Source organism: Sorex fumeus, unplaced genomic scaffold (genome assembly GCF_029834395.1).
Source record: "Sorex fumeus unplaced genomic scaffold, SorFum_2.1 ptg000003l, whole genome shotgun sequence".
NCBI lineage: Eukaryota > Metazoa > Chordata > Mammalia > Eulipotyphla > Soricidae > Sorex > Sorex fumeus.
The window spans coordinates 4,572,876-4,591,651 of record NW_026606060.1 but is presented as its reverse complement, the minus strand read 5'-3'; the positions used below and the strand labels follow the sequence as shown (position 1 = coordinate 4,591,651).

At 46.9% G+C, this 18,776-nt stretch overlaps 1 protein-coding gene across 1 annotated transcript in view; it reads right to left on the bottom strand.

Moving 5' to 3' along the window:
* Positions 1-785: 785 nt before the first annotated feature.
* STPG4 (sperm-tail PG-rich repeat containing 4) overlaps positions 786-18,776 on the bottom strand; it is a 41,718-nt gene continuing 23,727 nt past the window's right edge. The window contains exons 6-8 of the mRNA XM_056118863.1: positions 18,188-18,242; positions 3,022-3,126; positions 786-902 (exon numbers count right to left, since the gene is read on the bottom strand). Coding sequence (XP_055974838.1) covers positions 786-902; positions 3,022-3,126; positions 18,188-18,242 — 277 coding nt within the window. The remainder of the gene's footprint in view (positions 903-3,021; positions 3,127-18,187; positions 18,243-18,776) is intronic.

Below are 18,776 nucleotides of genomic sequence, written 5' to 3'. Positions count from 1 at the left end.
CTCTCTTTTTCTCTCCTCAGTCCCCAAATAAACTTCTCTTACTTCACAATTTGTGTCTCCTTCCTGAAACTCTTTTCTGTGAGAGAAGGCGACTAGAGCTGGAAGAGCCTAGGTCAGATTTAGGACTGACTTTCCTTTCCCTCAAAGAGCAATTGGTCACTCCGTTCTGAGTTCCACAGCTCCTGAGAAACACGTGGCCGGGATCATTTCCCAGGTGGGGCAGAACAAGTGGGAGCCGGGAACAGTTTGACCGCTGCCTCGTGAGGCAGGTGAGATGTGAGATCTGGGGCTCAGGGCAGACTCTATCAGTCCTAGAGTTCTGTGGGCAGTGCCCCGGGTGGCCAAGGTGGGCGACCTCTCTAAGGGGTCTCTCCTCCCCACTTCACATAAATCACGCACAACACCAGGTGGGGTGAGAATAGTTGCCATGGAGACCGTGACACTGATCACAGAGGAAATGACGGGACTCCTCCAGACAAGAAGGTCAAATGGGAGCCCGGCGGAAGTACAATGAGCAGGGCACTTGCCTCGCATGCAGTCAACCCGGGTTCAATCTCCGGCACCCCACTTGGTCCCCTGAACCCACTACGAGTGATTCTTGTGCACAGAGCCAGGAGTAAGCCCTGAGCACCGTTGGGTGTGCCCACAACCCCTCAAAAACAAAAAAAAAGGTTGGATGAGCATGTTCTGTGGTCCCAACCTTCTCAGGAACAGGCAAGATGAGTTTTCTAAACATAAGAACTTGCTCCAACACAAAGTAAGCTTAGGGCCAAGACATCTTTATTTTAAAAGCCGATGGTGTTGTTGAAGAAGAGGCTGTGTTCTCGGCCCATTTTGGCGATGGTCCGGGGCTGCCTGGGGAATTGCTTGGAAGGCGTGTAAGCACCTGGGCCGGGGGTTTTCTGAAACCAGAACAGAGCACGGTGATCAGGCGATGCCTCGTGGCCTGGCTCCTGGCTGGGATGATCTCCAGGCCCTGCAGGGAGATGGAGTGCTCCCCTGGGCTGGACAATGGAGCTGCAGTGCTCCCCCTTCCTGTTAGGGGCTCCCTGAGGTTGCAGAGGGAGAAATGACAGTGAGGCCCAGAGATCTCACAGCTGCACCTCAGGGAACCATATCCCCTGGGGGCGAGGACCCTGCTTGCGAGGTGACCCTAAAAAGACCCAACGTGCCTGTTTCCTTCCTGGGCCCACCCTGGTCCCTGGGGACCACAACTGCTCTATAAGTTCCCATCTTTCCCAGTCATCTCCACTGGCACACAGTCAGTCCGTTTTGAGAAAATTTGTTGGGGGGTGGGGAGGGTACATGGGAGAGGGGAATTACTTAGTTATTTAGAAACTCAGCTTGTGCTGGCATGTTAAGGGGGGTCATTTTTGTGTCCTGGACAGCATTTCCCATGCCAGGGGCAAACTCCGTCTTTTTTGTTTTTTTTTAAAGATTAAGATTGGGGCTGGAGCTATAGCACAGTGGGTAGGGCGTTTGCCTTGTACACGGCCTGACCCGGGTTCGATTCCCAGCATCCCATATGGTCCCCTGAGTGGCCAGGAGTAATTCCTGAGTGCATGAACCAGGAGTAACCCCTGTGCATCGCCGGGTGTGACCCCCCAAAAAAAACAAATAAGATTAAGATGTTTATTTTTATTGAGGCTGTGGGTCACCCGTGGTGCTCAGGGCTTACTCCCGGCCCTCGGCGGGGCTCTGGGGACCATAGAGGGGGCACCGAATCAGAACGTGCTGTGTGCCAGGTCTTACCCTCTGTGCCATCTCTCTGGCCCAGGCACTTTGGCGCAAGTCTTGGCACCAAAGGCGTTTTCTGCTGGAGAGACGCAGAGTATGAAGGTAGGGCTCCGGGGTCAGTCTTGGTTTAAATGCTAGTCTCAGTATCTGTTCTCCATGACCCTGGGCCAGCACTGTCCCTGCCCCACCTGCCCATCACAGGGGCCAAGACCACTGGCCTCACCAGAGCATGTGGCGACCGTGACTATTATCGCAAGCCTGGCGTCTGCGGCCTCCCACAGGCTGTTATCACAGCAGGAGACAGAGCGCGGAAACAGGGTTACCCACAAGCGGGGCTGAGCTAGCCTGGGGCAGCCACCAGCTGCAGGAGCCACTGCAAATGACAGGATGCTTCCTGTGCCAAAACTGAAGGAGCAGCCTGGAAATCCAATCAAGTCCCAGCGGGGCATCCAAAGGAGCCCAGGCCTTCCTTAGCAGCGTTCTGGAAGGTGGGCCCACGGAACAGAAGGCTTACCCCACCGTGCAGGAAGACCCAAACAGCATCCGGCTCCACTCCTGCTGCAGCCCTGGTCCCACTCGCAAGCCCAGGGAGCTCCTGAGAAGGCAGTCACTACCCATTGTGACTCCCGCTTCCTTCTGAGTTCTGACAGAGACCCATGTGTGTGCATGTGTGTGTGTTTGTGTGTGTGTGTGTGTGTGTGTGTGGGACACCTCAGTGAGGACACGGGGGTTGTGTATGTAGGGAGGACCTGCTGAGGATATCTGCCCGCTACCTGCTGCCAATTCTTATTTAGTTAGTGTTTTAGTTTTGGGGCCACACCTGGCGATGCTCATGGGTTCATCCTGTCTCTGCACTCAGGAATCACTCCTGGCGGAGCTCAGGGAACCCTATGGGATGCCGGAGGTCGAACCTGGTTTGACTATGTGCAAGGTAAACACCCTCCCCGCTGTGCTATTGCTCTGGCCCTGCCTGCTGTCAGCTTTTAATGTAGCAGCCAGTCCTCCTGCGCCCTCCCCACACACAGGCCTGGCCACTCCACACTCGAACAGCCCTGCAGAAGCACCTGCAGACACCCAAGGCAGCTTCTCTGCCTACTAACCCGATATCCTCCCCAGGTACCGTTGATGTCTCACCCCAAGGTCTACAGACCCACAAACTCAAAGGCAATCTCTAGCCAGGGCACTGCCGGGAGCCACGAGCCATGGGAATGAAAGCTGTCTTTCAGTGTTCCAGGACAAACGCCGCGTTTCCAGAACCCGTCTTCTGTCTTTCGGAATACTCACTGAGCAGAGAGGCAGGAATCGAGGTACTTTAGACTGAAAACAAGAAGTAACGCAAGTTGTCGGAGGGATTTTCATGTCATAGTGACCTGGGCCTGGGCCTTCGTGCTACAGGGTAGGGGAAAGGGAAAGATGGCAAAGTTGTTAATCTCTGAGACATCTGAATGCTTGCTTTGCTCTCCACAATAGATATGGACATATAAATATATACTTAAAATATATTATTGCATAGATATTTCAAAACTTTGCAACATGGAGTTAAACATGATATTCAAACTACCCCCTCTTTGTAGGACTGCATCCAAAGAAAACCATGAGGAAAGTATGTAAAATCTTGGTCCTCAAATTTTGCTATAATGTCTCTAAAAGTTGAAAATTAAAAACACCAAAGCCAGGTGACTGACTTAATAAATGGGGACCCTGGGGCTGTAGAGACAGTACAGTAGGTAGGGCACTTGCCTTGCATTCGGCTGACCTAGGTTCTATCCCCGTTATCCCATATGGTCTCCTGAGTCCTACCAGGAGTGATCCCTGGGCACAGAGTCAGGAGTCATCCCCGAGCACAGCTGAGTGTGCCACCTCCATGAAAAAGTGAAAAAAAACGCCCTCTCCTCTCTGGAAAGAAAGATGGCGGCCGCACGGGAGCCTTGTGGACAGCAGGTTTGAGCCGGGGGTGGGGGCGGCAGGGACCTCATGGGAAGGGGGGCGTTCCAGTCCGTCCTTCACACCCTACCGAGGTCACCAGTTGCCCCCCACGAGCGGCTCTCCGGCACGGCCACGACTCCAGAGCACAGAAACCAATTTCTTAACTATCTAACTTTTAATAGAAATACTTCCATGGTTAATAAGTAAAACAGCAGAAATCCAAAACCGCGCGGCACGACCGCGCAACATCATTTAATTCTTAAAACCCAGCTGTAGAAAGCAAATCATTTCACAACACTGTTTCAGCATGTCTGATTGGGGGGGGGGGGGGTCGTAAACTCTAAACAATAATGGTGCATCTTTTATCGAAACAATGAATCTAGTCAAAGCAGATAGAGTGTTAACTAGAACTCATCTGCCTCACAGGAATTGGGAGGGGTGGGAGGTGGGGTTCTATTGGGGTTCGCGGTTAAAAATAAGTATTGGTAAAGGGAAATGTGTTTGATATTTACATGACTGAGACCTAAACCTGAAAGCTCTGTAACTTTTCCCATAGTGATTCAATAAATAAATAAATTATTTAAAAAAAAGAGGGTGGGGGGTGGGGTTTTATTGGGGTTCTTTGTGGTAAAAAATAAGTGTTGGTAAAGGGAAATGTGTTTGATATTTGCATGACTGAGACCTAAACCTGAAAGCTTTGTAACCTTTCCCACAGTGATTCAATAAATAAAAAAATAAATAAATAAAAATAAAATAAAATAAAAAAGAAAGAAAAAGTGAAAAAAAGGTGGGGGAGGGGGATTCTTCCATTCAACTGTAGAGGGAGGATAAATTTTTATGGACCTAAAGGCTTTTTTTGGATAATGTTAAGTAAACAGTGCAAGATTTCCCCCATGTCTGATGCAGTTCCCTTTCCAGCATCCGAGCCATGAGTCCCTTGCAATGAAGGTCAGGCTTTGGGGAAGCCCTGATGGGTCATGGTGCCACCCAACTGCCTCCCTGGCTTTGGTCATGGGTCAAAGGAACCATGGTTTGGGGCAGAAAGGAATGACCCACAGCTGTGTGCTTCACTTCTACTAGCTGGAACCTTTTCAATGTTGCTCTGCACCCCACATGCGTGGAAAGTGCTCTGCCATGGAGCTACACCCCAGGGCCACAGAAGAAATCTTTGGTTTGGTTTTGTTCTGTTTTGGGGACCAGGCCCGGCAATGCTCATAGGTTACTCCTAGCTCAGCACTCAGGAATTACTCCTGGTGATGATCAGGGGACCATATGGGAGCCGAGGCTCGAGCTCAGGTCAGCCACATGCAAGGCAAGCACCTTCCCCACTGCACTATTGCTTCAGGCCCCAGAAGAAATCATTGAAACGGGAATTATCAGTGCTGGAGAGATAGTGCAGGGGTGAGGTGCTTACCTGGCCTGCTGCAGACCCTGGGCCCCCTGAGCACGGCCAGGAGAGACCCCAGGGCTTAGCACCAGGAGTAACCCCAGAGTACTGCAGGGGCACCCCCAGACCAGTCCACCCGAAATGAGGGTGTGTTAGGGGAGAAGATCAGTATCTGCTTATTCCTAGATCCTATTCCAGAAGACTCCGGAGCACTTCCCCAAGTCCACAGAGGCAGCTATTTCTCCTCCTGCCCCCCTAGGATGACAGAGTGTGTGGAGCAGAGCGGGAGGGAGGGGACCTGGTCCCCAGGGCTCGTGGGCGGGCAAATGGATCTGGGACAAGAGCATGTTTAAGAGGACATGCGCCCAGGTGCTACTTTTCTATGTTACAGATTCTGCCCCCATCTTCCCCCCTGCCCCCCGCCATGTACGGGTTTCCCAGGCTTGCTCTGGGCTCACATTCGCACAAGTCGGTGGGGGGGAGGGGTGGCTCCTGGGATGAACAGGCAGTACTAAGCTACTAAGCACTTCTTACACAAGTGGAATGCGCCAGGTTTTTTTTTTTTCTTCTGCAGGGGTGAAGGATGGATTCACGCCCAGCAGTGCTCAGGGCTCTCTCCTGGTGGGGCTGCAAGCAAGGCCTGGAATTTGCTAGCTCCTGTTATTTTTTAAACCATGTATTTAGTTTGTTTTGTTTTTGTGTTTGAGCATCATGCCTGGGGATGTTCAGGGCTTACTCCTGGCTCTTCACCCGGGAATTTTCCTGGTGGTGCTTGGGGGACCATATGGGATGCTGGGGATTGAACCTAGGTTGGCCACGTGCAAGGCAAGCGCCCGCCCGCTGTGCTATTGCTCCAGCCCCTAAACCATACTCGTATTGCGCCATGCTTGGGCCACTCTGGGTTTCCCAGAGCTAAACACATCAAGCACCACTAACATTCGGTGAGAAAGAAAAGAGACTTGTTACCTTCCCAGAACCAGCTGGCCTACAAGACTGCTGGGAAGCTTTTGGAGTACCCTCTGCTTAGCCTGGGTGATTCCATCTCAACCCTCCGACAAAATCTTATCTTTCTTTGCCCTTTGGAAAGGTTTTCCTTGAGGGCAGATTTAACCCAGGAGAGCACCAGGAATTACACAGATGAATCAAGCATGATCTTTGACCTCAGGCCAGCAAGGAATGGAAGAGAAACAAACAAAAAACACTCACAGGAATCTTAGCAATAGGACTGTGGGGAGGCTACTTGCCTCCCAACCCTGCTGGGTGACTGACTGTCAACCTGGGTTCAATCCCCGGCACCCCATAAGGTCCCCTGAGCACAGCCAGGAAGATTCCTGCATGTAAAGTCAGGAGTAACCTGTAAGCATTGCTGGGTATGACCCAAAACCCCCCAAAAGAAGGGGGAAAAAAAACCAAAAACAAAAAGTATCCCCAGAAGAATCAATGAAACTGTAAGATGCCCTGAGGATCCACAGTTGGAAGCCTGCCTCCTGAGCAGGGGGAGAAGGCAACTGGGAGAGAGACGGGATCACTAAGTCAATGATGGTTGGAGGGATCGCTCAGGATGGGAGATGTGTGCTGAAAGTAGTCTATGATGGCCTCTCAGTATCTGTATTGCAAACCATAATGCCCCAAAGTAGAGAGTAAGAAGTAAAGTGCCTGCCATAGAGGGAGGGGGTGAGGTGGGGTGGGGGTGGTGGGAGGGATACAGAGGGATCCTGGGGACATAGGTGGTGGGAAATGTGCACTGGTGGGGGGATGGGTATTCCATCATTGTATGACTGAAACTCAATCATGAAAGCTTTGTAAGTCTATCTCACGGTGATTCATTAAATAAATAAAGAAACAAATAAATATTTTTAAGTTTTAAAGAAAGATGCTGTGAGGAGCTGGATGCAGCCGTGTGAGGGCTGAGCGGTCAGCCAGGCTTGGGCCTGCTAAATCCGACTTTTCTGCGTCTGGCCAGTGCTAGCGAAGTGCTGAAACCTGGCCAGAGATCAGTGTTGGATAAGGACAAATGTTCTTGCACCAACACCTAAAGGACAGCCTTAGGCTAACTTTCCCCCAAGGTCTAACCCTTACTTTGCTTAGATCTGAAGATGAGACAGCGATTGCCTTAGGACACCAGTCTGTGAGGGGGGTTTATTGTTTATTCTGGAAGCCACAGGTCAGCAGCCCATCCTTTCTCCTCCATTCTGTCCCAGAACATCTCTGAGGACAGGAGCCATCTTCCAGCTCTGCTGGGTGACTGACTGTCCAGTAAGGTTCTTTCTCCACCTAGCATCTTGTCCGTTGTTTTTTGTTTGATTTTGGGGGCCACCCCTGGTGGTGCTCAGGGGTTAGTCCTGGTCCTGCACTCAGGAACATCCTCCTGGCGGTGCTGGGGGAACTTTCTGTGGTGCCAAGGGTCAAACCTGCTGAGCCATCACTCTGGACCCTTGCCTGTCACTTGGGTGGCCCTCAAGTGGCAGGGAACTAGACCTTCGCAGTTACAGTACAATCTCAACGGGACGCTGCCAAGAGTGGAAATTTCCACTTACTCCGACGCACTCAGAATACACAGCCCCACTGGGAGAGTATTCTCGGGGGCTCCCTGGAGCTCCAGGAAGAGCCACCGGGACTTAGGGCTCACAGCCCAGCACAGGCATCTCGCAAACCCCAACTTGCCCGCATGAGTGGACGTGGCGGGTAGTCTGCACACCACCACTCGGAAACTAAAGACTGTGAGAGTCAAGGAAAGTACCCCAACTCATTCCTGCTGAGTGGGGTCCCCCTCCCCGAAACACATTCAGAGTGTAAAAAACATTTTGTCCTTGTTGTTGGGCCACACCCGGTGGTGCTCAGAGCTCACTCCCAGTTCTGCACTCAGGGGTCACTCCTGGTGGGCTCGAGGGACCATATGGGATTGAACTGTATGCCAAGGATTGAACCTGGGTGGGCCACATGCAAGGCAAGTGCCCTACCTGCTGTACTGTCACTGTAGCATCTCATACCTTTAAAAAAAAAATTAATCCTAGTATATCACTAACTATATTTGAAATGTTATATTTTCCCCCAAAATTTAACTGCCACACTAGAGAATATATGACTGAATAAACTAGGTACTTCTACACAATAGAATCTCTCTCTCTAAATATCATATATATATATATATATATATATATGTATATATATCTGTCACTGTCACTGTCCTCCCATTGTTCATCGATTTACTTGCTTGAGTGGGCCCAGTAATGTCTCCATCATGAGACTTGTTGTTACTGAGTTTGGAATATTGAATACGTCATGTGTAGCTTGCCAGGCTTTGCCGTGTGGGCGAGATACTCTCGGCAGCTTGCCGGGCTCTCCGAGAGGGGTGGAGGAATCGAACCCAGCTCGGCCGAGCCGGCTGCGTGCAAGGCAAACGCCCTACCACTGTGCTATCACTCCAGCCCATAAATATATATATATATACATACATATATATATATATAAACATAGTATGAGAATAATACTCAAAGCCAGTAGAAATGAGGGCCAGGAAGACCCGTCCATGGTAGGCCTCTTGCCAGTGAGGGGGAGGGGAGGTTAGTTAGATCAGAAAAGGGACCACTATGACAGTGATAGTTGGGAATGATCACTCTGGATAAAATCTGGTTGCTGAAGGGAGGAAAAGTGATATGCATGGTACCCTTTCACAAGTAAACAGTACTGCAAACCACGTTGCTTAAAAGGAAAGAGACAGACAGAGACAAGAGAGTAAAGTGTCTGCCATAGGGGCAGGCTGGGGGTTGGGGTGCAGGTGGGAAACTGGGGGTATTGGTGGTGGGAAACGTACGTTAGTGAAGGGATGGGTGCTGGAACACTGCATGACCGAAACCCAGTTATGAACAACTTTGTAACTGTGTATTTCACGGTGATTCAATTAAAATAAAAATTATCTACCACTGAAATCACCTTTGAAGAGAGAGTAGCATTTATTTTAATTGTCCTAATTCTCAGATCCCTTTCTAACAGAAATGAATAGGCTTGGGTTTATTCAATCTGACCATGTTCACTAATGATTTTTCTGTGTCCTCATGGAGTTTGTAGCTGGTTTTGTTTTGAGGCCACACTCAGCTTGCTCAGAGCTTACTCCTGGCTCAGGGATCAGGGCTCACAGCTCACTCCTGTTTCTGTGCTCAGGGATCACTCCTGGTGAGACTCAGAGCACAATATGTGGTGTTGGGGATTGAACTCAGGTTGGCCACAAGCAAGGCAAATGCCTATACTGGCTTTCTTCTCTCCAGCTCTTTTATGGAGATTTAGACTGAAATTTCAGCTTAGTTTTTTTTTTTAGCTTAGTTTTTAATTGAACTAATTTCTTAAATGCAAAAATTCTGGAAGGATGCATTTTTTTTTTCAAAATGCAGATTTTTTTCTGAAGTTCTCCACTTTAAACTCCAGTTAAATGTGACTAAAACAGACAAATCATCTGACACTCATGGTATCTGAACAGACTTTATCCTGTTTATCTAATCTTTCCCATATTATTTATAGCCATGTCAGGTTTTAAGAAATACAAAACCATCTTGAAATATTTCTGACATCAAATAAAAGAAATCCTTTCATTTGGCACTGTAAGATTTTGTTCCTACTGTCAGAAAGATAAGCAGGTCTCATTTTTCATTTTATATGCAACCGTGAGAGATAATAACTGGAGATTCTGCACAGCAAATCCCAAATCATGTGAATGACTGAGTTCTAATTAAGCAGTAGTAAGTAGGACTATTTTTCTTTAAGTAACAATATTTTGTTTGGTGACCATTTTGTTGGCTCTTTTTGTCAAATATTTTGTTTTAAATTTTTATTTTGAAAATTATAAAATTAATGGAAAAGGATAAAAAAACAGTGCACATCCTTAATCACAGAACCTCAGTACAGGCACTGACATGTTGATGCATTTCCTATGTTTTTTGTTTAGATGATTAGACTTACATTATTAAAATCATAAGCTACACATCCACTTGTACCCTGCATTTTAAAAACTACACATTGGATTGTAAATATTTTTATGTTATCTTATAATCTTAATGATTATTTTAATGACTGCAAGACATTCCTTTGAGTAGATCTGCAATATTCTTTTTCATTATTTCCCCTCTGTTGGATGTTTACAGTTGATGTTGTTATCGTACTATTGAAACTAATCCCTAATGATACCTTTGGATAGATGATTATTCCTGTATGTAAGATTATTACTTACGTAAAATAAAATTAATGAGCAAGAGGAAGCCACAAATAGCTCTTAAAATTCAATCCATATGACCAAACTGTTTTTCAAGGACTTGTATCAGCCTACCAGCAGCTGCCAAGAAAATCACTGAATTTCTCTGGTCCTCATGCCAAGTAGCTATTGGCAGGGGAAATAATTTAGAAAAATAAAACCTTCCTCTCTCCTCTTTACCCTAGTTGAGAATAAAATAAAATCACCAGACGCCCGTATATATTCAGAACAGCTATGCCAACAGGCTTATATTCTAATGCCGACACTGTGGAAACACATTCATGCAGGCATAAAATTATTGCAGTTCTGGGTGTAGGTTGAGATTGGGGTCACTTAGAAGACAATTAAATGTGGGGATGAGGGAAAAAGAAACCACAAATGGCAATTTTAATTTATTTAGTTCTCTTAGAGAAGAGCAATTGGGCTTTGTAGCAGCTTGTTTTTTCAAGAAAATCCTGCTCTGAAGGTTCTGTACCTTTTGGTCTTAGCATTTGTGAGATTTGGTCATTAGTAGGACAAAAAGGCCCTTTTCACTTGTAAGAGAACGCATCATCCTGATGTCTATCCCTCAGTGCTCACAAAAATGTTCTTAGATTTTTTCCTATGGACCAAAGAATTATGCTGTTCTAATCAAATATTAAATTGCATAATGTAATGACATAAAGCCTTTTTTTCCCGTTTTTTTTTTTTTATTTTTTTGCTGGGGTCACACCCGGTAGTGCTCAGGACTTACTCCTGGCTCTGCATTCAGGACTCTCTCCTGGAGGTGCTCAGGGGAACATATGAAATGCCGGGGGTCGAACCTTGGGTCAGCCACATGCAAGGCAAATGCCCTCCCCACTGTACCATCTCTCTGGCCCCTGGAAACCATTTTCTAGTCAGACAAATTCCTTACCAACTGCTTCTCTTGCGAGCCATCTACACTTTGGGGACAAAATATAATTCTCCAACTGAATCCTAGACACAAACAAATACTTCCTAACAACTGAGAAAGGCTCTTCCAGGCTGAGAAGCTTCTGGCATCTTAGAGGATTTTTAAATTCAAAATGAATGTACTTCATATTATGCAATATACTTCAATTTAAAAAAAATTAAGGGTCAAAGAGAGAGCACAGACCTTAAGACATTTGTTCTTCTGCAGCTTACCTGGGTTCAATGCCTGAGCACTGTCAGGCTAGAGCCAGGAGTAAGCCCTGAGCACCACAAGAACCCCGAACAAGAAATTTATTTTTTAAGTGAAGCAATATAGTTTTTATTGAAAGAAATTTACTTAGATGTGAGAGCAGAAAAAGAAAATAAGTAGTCAAGAGGGAACATGGGCTCCTCCAGAGTGGAAAACATCAATCTATTTTTTTTTTCTTTTTGGGTCACACCCGGCGATGCACAGGGCTTACTCCTGGCTCATGCACTCAGGATTTACTCCTGGCAGTGCTTGGGGGACCATATGGGATGCTGGGATTTGAACCTGGATCGGCCGCATGCAAGGCAAAACCGCCTACCTGCTGTGCTATCGCTCCAGCCCCAAGTCAATCTTTTTAATGTTTTTTTACAACTAAAAGTCATGTGCTATGTCATCTACTGATGTTTTAATAAGTTGCTCCTTCACACTTTAAGCACAACTGATGAGCTAGTTTTCACATGTGATGGAAAGAAAGGAATGGAGGTGGTGCTGTCTTTATTCATCTTTTATTCATTTATTTGTGGGAGGGTTTGGGCTATACCCCACAGTGCTCAGGGCTTACTCTTGAATCTTTGCTCAGGAATCACTCCTCCCCCTCTTTTTCTCTTTATTTGAACAGATTTTTTTTATACCTTGACTGCCATTTACTGAGGTTGGGACTGAGAGGTGACTGACATATGGCCAGTTGGCCCCAAGGAGCAGAGATTCATGTAGTATATTTTGTTTGGGTCACACCCAGCGATGTTCAGGAGTTACTCCTGGCTCTACACTCAGGAATTGCTCCTGGAAATGGTCAGGGACCATATGGGATGTGGGGGATTGAACCTGGCTCAGTCACATGCAAGGCAAACATGCTACCTGCTGAGCTATGGCTCCAACTCCATCATAAAGTGGTTTTAGAACAGAAAATATCAATTCCAAACTCAAGTCATTGTTGTAACCATAATCACATAAAGCAAGGATATTAAAATTGCACAATCAGTTTACCCCACAGAAACAGAAACTTATCTATTTATATTCTTTCTCATGGGTTTTCTCTGGAACTATGCCACTTCCCATTTATACTAAAATCAGACTTTTCAAAATACTCAAAAGACATCTAGTTGACAAGAAAAAAGGTATTTGAAATTTCCCACTGTCACTATAGCACTGTCCTCCGTTGTTCATTGATTTGCTCGAGCGGGCCCAGTAACGTCTCCATTATGAGACTTGTTGTTACTGTATTTGGCATATCGAATACGTCACGGGTAATTTGTAAACCTTATTGGCAAGATAAGATTTTATCTTTGTTGGTGCCTGAGAGAGAGTGCGAAGCAGGTAGGGTACTGGCATTGCACATGGCCAACCAGGAATTATTCCCAACATCCGCGAGCTTGCCAGGATTGATTCTTGAATGCAGAGCCAGAGTGAGCCCTGGGCACAGCTGGAGGTGGTCCAAAAAAACAAAACAAAACAAATGAGAGAGAGATAAATCTTTGAAAAAATCTTTGTGAATCTTATTTTTCTTTATTTTATAGATGTTTTTAGGAGCTGATCTTAAGGGCCAGTGCCTGAAAGTACAGCACATGTTTTCTGCACAGTAGGAACTGTGAATAACACTATGGAGGCCTAAACACTGAAGCTCCCCTCTTCACCTTTCTCCATCTTTTCAGTTCCTTTCCTTAATCCCGAGTATACTAACTCTTGTTTCATCTGTATTCCTGGGAGCACGGTGAGGGAGGGAAGAGAATCTATAAAGTTTCTAATACCCTAGTATGAAGTGGATTGATATATTTTTCCTTTTAGGAGTTTTTACATGCAAAAAAAGGAAAAACTCCCCACCTCCCACCCTTCAAAATTATATATATATATAATATATATATAATATATAATATGTAATATATATTATATATATATATTTTTTGGGCCACATCTGGCAGTACTCAGGAAACCATATGGGGGTGCCAGGGATTGAGCCGGGGTTGGCAGTATTGCAGGGCAAATGCCCTCCCCGCTGTCCAGTTGCTCTAGCCGGGGTTGGCAGTATGTCAGGCAAATGCCCTTCCCACTGTACTCTCACTCTGGCATTGACAGTGGAAGCAGGTTTTGAACCCACCAGTGACTGGCTCTATGTCCAAGTTCTTCCTCTAGGGGTGGTGGTTTTGGTTATGGGGCCACATCTGGTGATACTCGGGAGTTATTCTGTACTCTGTACTCAGGAGTTACTCCTGGCAGTGCTTGGGGGACCATATGTAGTGCAGAACCCTGTTTGGCTGTGTGCAAGGCGAGCACCCGACCCACTGTGTTATTGCTCCAGACCCTATGTCCAAGTTCTCCCAGGTAATATATGTGTGACCCTGGGCACATAACTTCCTCTTCCTGAACTATCAAATAGAGATGTTACTGGTGTTGCACTGGGTGGGAGTGAGGGTGAGAAGGCAGCAGTGCTAGTCCACCAAGCACTGTGCCTGGCAACAGGAAGCACTCAGTGAATGCCAATCACCATCTTATTTTCGGGTTTTGGTTTTTGAGCCACACCTGGAAGTGCTCAGAGGTTTCTCTGCCTGTGCTTGGGGGTTGCTCCTGCTGGTGCTCATGGCACCCTGTGATGCGAGCACAAACCAGCCTCCTACGTGCAAAGCCTGGGCCCAGACCATTAAGTTATCTCTGGTTGATTTAGAAAGCTTCTTCCAGCTCCAAGAATCCTTAACTGTTCTATGAATGTGATACCAATTTCTAGAATAATTTCAGTGAGTGATAAAATCAAATGAGCTTTTCAGATGAAGACTGAATGGCATTATTATAAGATTAAGGGTCTAAGGCTTTGGGACTTTATCTCAAGAAGGTTTGAGGTAATGCTCTAGCACTTATCATTTCTTTATCATAACACTTCCTGTCACCATCTCCCTGTCTGGGATCAGAAGAGGGTGCTCTTAGCAACGTACCAGTTTGTGAATCTAAACCAAACCCATAAATCTGCTCTGGGAATGATGCATGTTTTGGAAAGACTGAACTTCAGCTCCAGGCTATTTCTTTGTCTTGGAATATTTTCCATGAAAGCATTCTGTTGAAAGACAGGATGTTCCAAATCAGTGAATTATTTTATTTATAAAATAGATGGAGTGACACAAGTGGAAATACCAGAAAAAGGATCTCCAAAAATCTTCTCCTCCCCAAAGGCGTGTAAAACAAAGACAAAAATTGTCAGAATGGGCTGCACAGTGCTTGGTTCGGATCTGGTTGCTGATCCTGCAGGAAGCCTCCCCTGAACTACAGAAGAAGTTCCTTCTAAGTCTCTCCTTGCTCCCCTAGTAAACAAATCTCTATGCACTCACTGTCATTTGCAGAAAGTGTGTATTTCAAAGGAAAAATGGAATCAAGCATTGGGCTGGGATGGAGGAAAGGAGGAGCAGGGGTACTGGTGGCTGGACTGCTTGCTTCTCCCTGTCAAAAAATAAGGGCGTAGAGGTCTGACCATCTCTTCTAGATTCATAGAACAAGAGCTCGTTTGACCTTCATGTCTAACAAGAAGAGATACATTGATGTAGCTACAGCTCTATCTCTTGATGTATCTATCTGTATCTATTCATGTATCTACAGCTATAGATATATTTCTATCTCTCTCTCTATTTTTTTTATTTATTTATTTTTGCTTTTTAGGTCACACCTGGCAATGCACAGGGGTTACTCCTAGCTCTGCGCTCAGGAATTACCCCTGGCGGTGCTCAGGGGACCATATGGGATGCTGGGAATCGAACCCGGGTTGGCCGCGTGCAAGGCAAATGCCCTACCCACTGTGCTATTGCTCCAGCCCCCTCTCTCTCTCTTTAAAAAAAAGTTTTGGGGTCACACCTGGCTCAGGGGTTATTCCTGGTTCTGCACTCAGAAATCACTCCTGGCAGTGCTCTCTCTGGCGACCATATGGGATGCCAGGGATCGAACCTGGGTTGGGCAGTTGAGTGCCCACAAAGCAAGTGCCTGCTTACTGTCTGCTTGCTATCTCCCCAGTCCTACGTATCTATATTCATATCTATCTATATCCTCTTATTTTTATACGTATTATATATGGAGAAAGACAGTGAAATTATGTGTGTGTGTGAGAGAGAGAGAGAGAGGGAGGGAGGGAGGGAGAGAGAGAGAGAAAGAAAGAGAGAGAGAGAGAAAGAGACAGAGAGAGAGAGAGAGAGAGAGAGAGAGAGAGAGAGAGAGAGATCACCAAGAGAAGACTTGGGAAAGCTGTAGCATCCTTTGGAGGAATGGTACCTGATGCGTTGGAAAAATAGAACACACGTAAGTGCCTGGAACAGTATCAGTGAGAAGCAGCCTGGTTCGCTTCCCAGAATTATGCGCCCCCCCTTAAAAAAAAAAACTCCAGCTTCCTGGGCAGCGGGCACTGGTAAGTGCAGTGAAGCAGGAGCACGGCGGAGTGACCCCGGCACTGCCTCCTGTCCCCCCCAGAACTGTAGAACTGCCCACCCTGCATCCTGAGGAGACAGAGCTGGGGCTTGTTCCCAGGGACCTGACTCCTGGGGTCTGCACTCAGGAGCCCCAAGAAGTGTGAGGAAGGGCCTGATTAATAGCAGGAATCAAGGAAACCCCCCACACCTCGCTCTTCCCCCACTCAGCCCCCAGAGGCTCCCCTCTAAGCCAGCAGCTGAGGGTCATTCCGGATAAACTGAGGAAAGGCCAAGAGACACCTGCAAAGCCAAGGAAAAACCAGATCCTCAGCACTTCAAAAGGCCCCTGGAGATTATTGCCACCTGCACTAACTTTCTGGGCCACCACCACAAATCAGCATCAGCTTGGTGGCTTAAAAAAGATCATTTCAAAGCAAAACAGAATTCTATTCTCTTTCATTTTTCCAAAGGCTAAAATCCAAGTGTCAGGGAAAGCCCTGCTCCGTCCCCCAGCCCTGGGGCTCCCTCCCCTTCAGGGCTGGGCTCCCAGCCCTTCACTCCGCACTGCTGCCTTCCTTTTTTAAATAGTTTAGGTGAGATGACTTCAGTAGTGTTAAAGTTTATGGTTTTGCTGTACAAAGTTTCTGCATCCACCACTTAAATGCCCAGGACCCTCCACCCCTGTCCCCTTGTCCCCTCAACCTAATCTTTACCACCCTCACAACCCCCACTGCTAATTCATCGGTTTTGCGATCCAGGGCCAAGGGTTTGCCATCCTCCAGTGCCGTCTGTCCCCTTGCTTGGTCTCGCTGTCTGCCACCCATGAGTGACATCGCCTGGTGCCTGCTCATCTCCCTCCGGCTCCGTTGCTGACTGTGGGGCCCTCCAGTTCCATGCACGTTGGCATCAACTGCATGGCTTCACCGTTCTTCTTAGACACTGGGGCTGTTCCCATATCCTGGCCACTGCATTAAGCACTACGGTGACTGTTGGGACAGCGATGCTTCTGGGCCCTAAGTACCTTCTCCTTCTTCATCTCCTTCCTCCCTCTTCAAAGGACATTCAGCATCCAGCAGGTAATCCAGAGTAATTTCCTCTTCTCACATTTAAAGTTGTTCATCTTTAGGGGCCAGAGGCGCTGTGCAGGGGTCAGGATACAGGCTTTGCTTGTGTAGGCACCGGGGCAGCCCCCAGGACCACATCCCTGCCCTGTCCAGCACCCCTGGGTGTGGCCTAGATGGTCCCCTACACCCCAGGGCTTCTGGCAGCATCGCTGACCCATCTTCAGAGTGACCCCCAGGCACCCTGATCATCACTTAGGAGGTGCCCCCATGAATTTTTTAGCACCCTTAGGGGCCTAGAGGATAACTCAGTGACAGAACTCCTGCCTAGCAATCACAAGGCCCCCAGTTTGATCTGTGATGCTGTCCACATGTGCTACGCATGGTGCAGTCAGCTCCATCCGTTGGAACCATGATGCCCCAACAGAGAGGATGTCTGATGTCAGCAGCTGTGCATGGACACAGAGACTAGAGGGTGCAGCCCCCATCAGAGGGGCCCAGCCCTGCTGCTAAGGGAAGCAACCATCCAGGACGGGAAGTGCTCAGGGTCAGTCCCATCCCTGGCATCTTCCCAGGTGCTGGACGCAATCGTGGGGGCAGTGCTGCCGGCAAGCCCAGAGTCACAACAAGAAGCATGCCGTGTCCAGTGCACCACAACCACACACATGCGTGTCTGCCTGCAACTGAGTGTGCGGCAATGTAAGCGACTGAGCAGCGACAGGGCACACGGCTGAAGCATGAGGACCCTGGCAAGGAGGCAGCGAGAGAGAGACAGAGAGACAGAGAGAGAGAGAGAGAGAGAGAGAGCAAACCAGGGTTGACCTTGTGCAAGGCAAATGCCCTATGTGCTGTACTATCGCTTTGGCTCAGAGGTAAAGATTTTTTTTTAAGTAGTCTTTTTTCTTAACCTGCCACACATGGGTTATTAACACTGACATCTCTAGTAACCTTCAGATATAAATATCTCAAATCAATTCCATTCATTATTCATTCATTCACATGAGAGCGATGGTACAGCAGGTAGGCTGCTTAACTAGCATGCGGCCATCCAGGATTCATCGCAGCACCCAAAATGGTTTCCTGAGCCCACCAGTAGTGACACTGAGTGCAGAGCCAGGAGTAAGCCATAAACACTGCTGGTTGTGACCCCAAAACAAAATAAACCAAATCAATCATTCATCCTCTATGAGAAGAAAATTCTTAATCTTGATAATATTAGATGTAATCATTGCATACACATCAAATTTGTCATGAGTTAATTGTCCACAGTCTACTTACAGGAATAAAGTAGCCTGTTGGGAATCTTTGAACTGCAGAACGAAACACAAAATCCCTGTATATAAAAAATACAAAGATAGAATTTTCAAATAAATTTGTTAGTTCTCTGCTTTGCAATCTGAGGGCTTTTGTTAAAGTATTCTATATCATTAAGGATTTTATTTCATTTTATTTTATTTTCCCCTTACACCTTATATAAACACTGTGGTTTACAAAGTTGTTCACGACAACTTGTTACAGACGTTCAATATACCAACACCACTTCCACCACCGTTGCACCTTCTCACCACCATTATCTCCAATTTTCCCAATCACTCCTTAAGCCTGCCCCCATAGCAGGCCCTCAGTAATTTATTTTATACTGCTTGCTATAATTTGCTAAAAGATTGATCAAAATAATGTTTCCTTAGAAGAAAGTTAGTGAAAATTGTTTATCTCACCATGGAGCCCTTGTATAAAAGATTACTAAAACGTTGTTACAGATTATGCCTTCTGGGTTAATATTTTGTTAATTGAGATTGGATGCCTTCTACCTTACATCCCAGCCAATCTGGTGTGCTATTTCTGGTTTGTCAGAGTTATAGAGTTT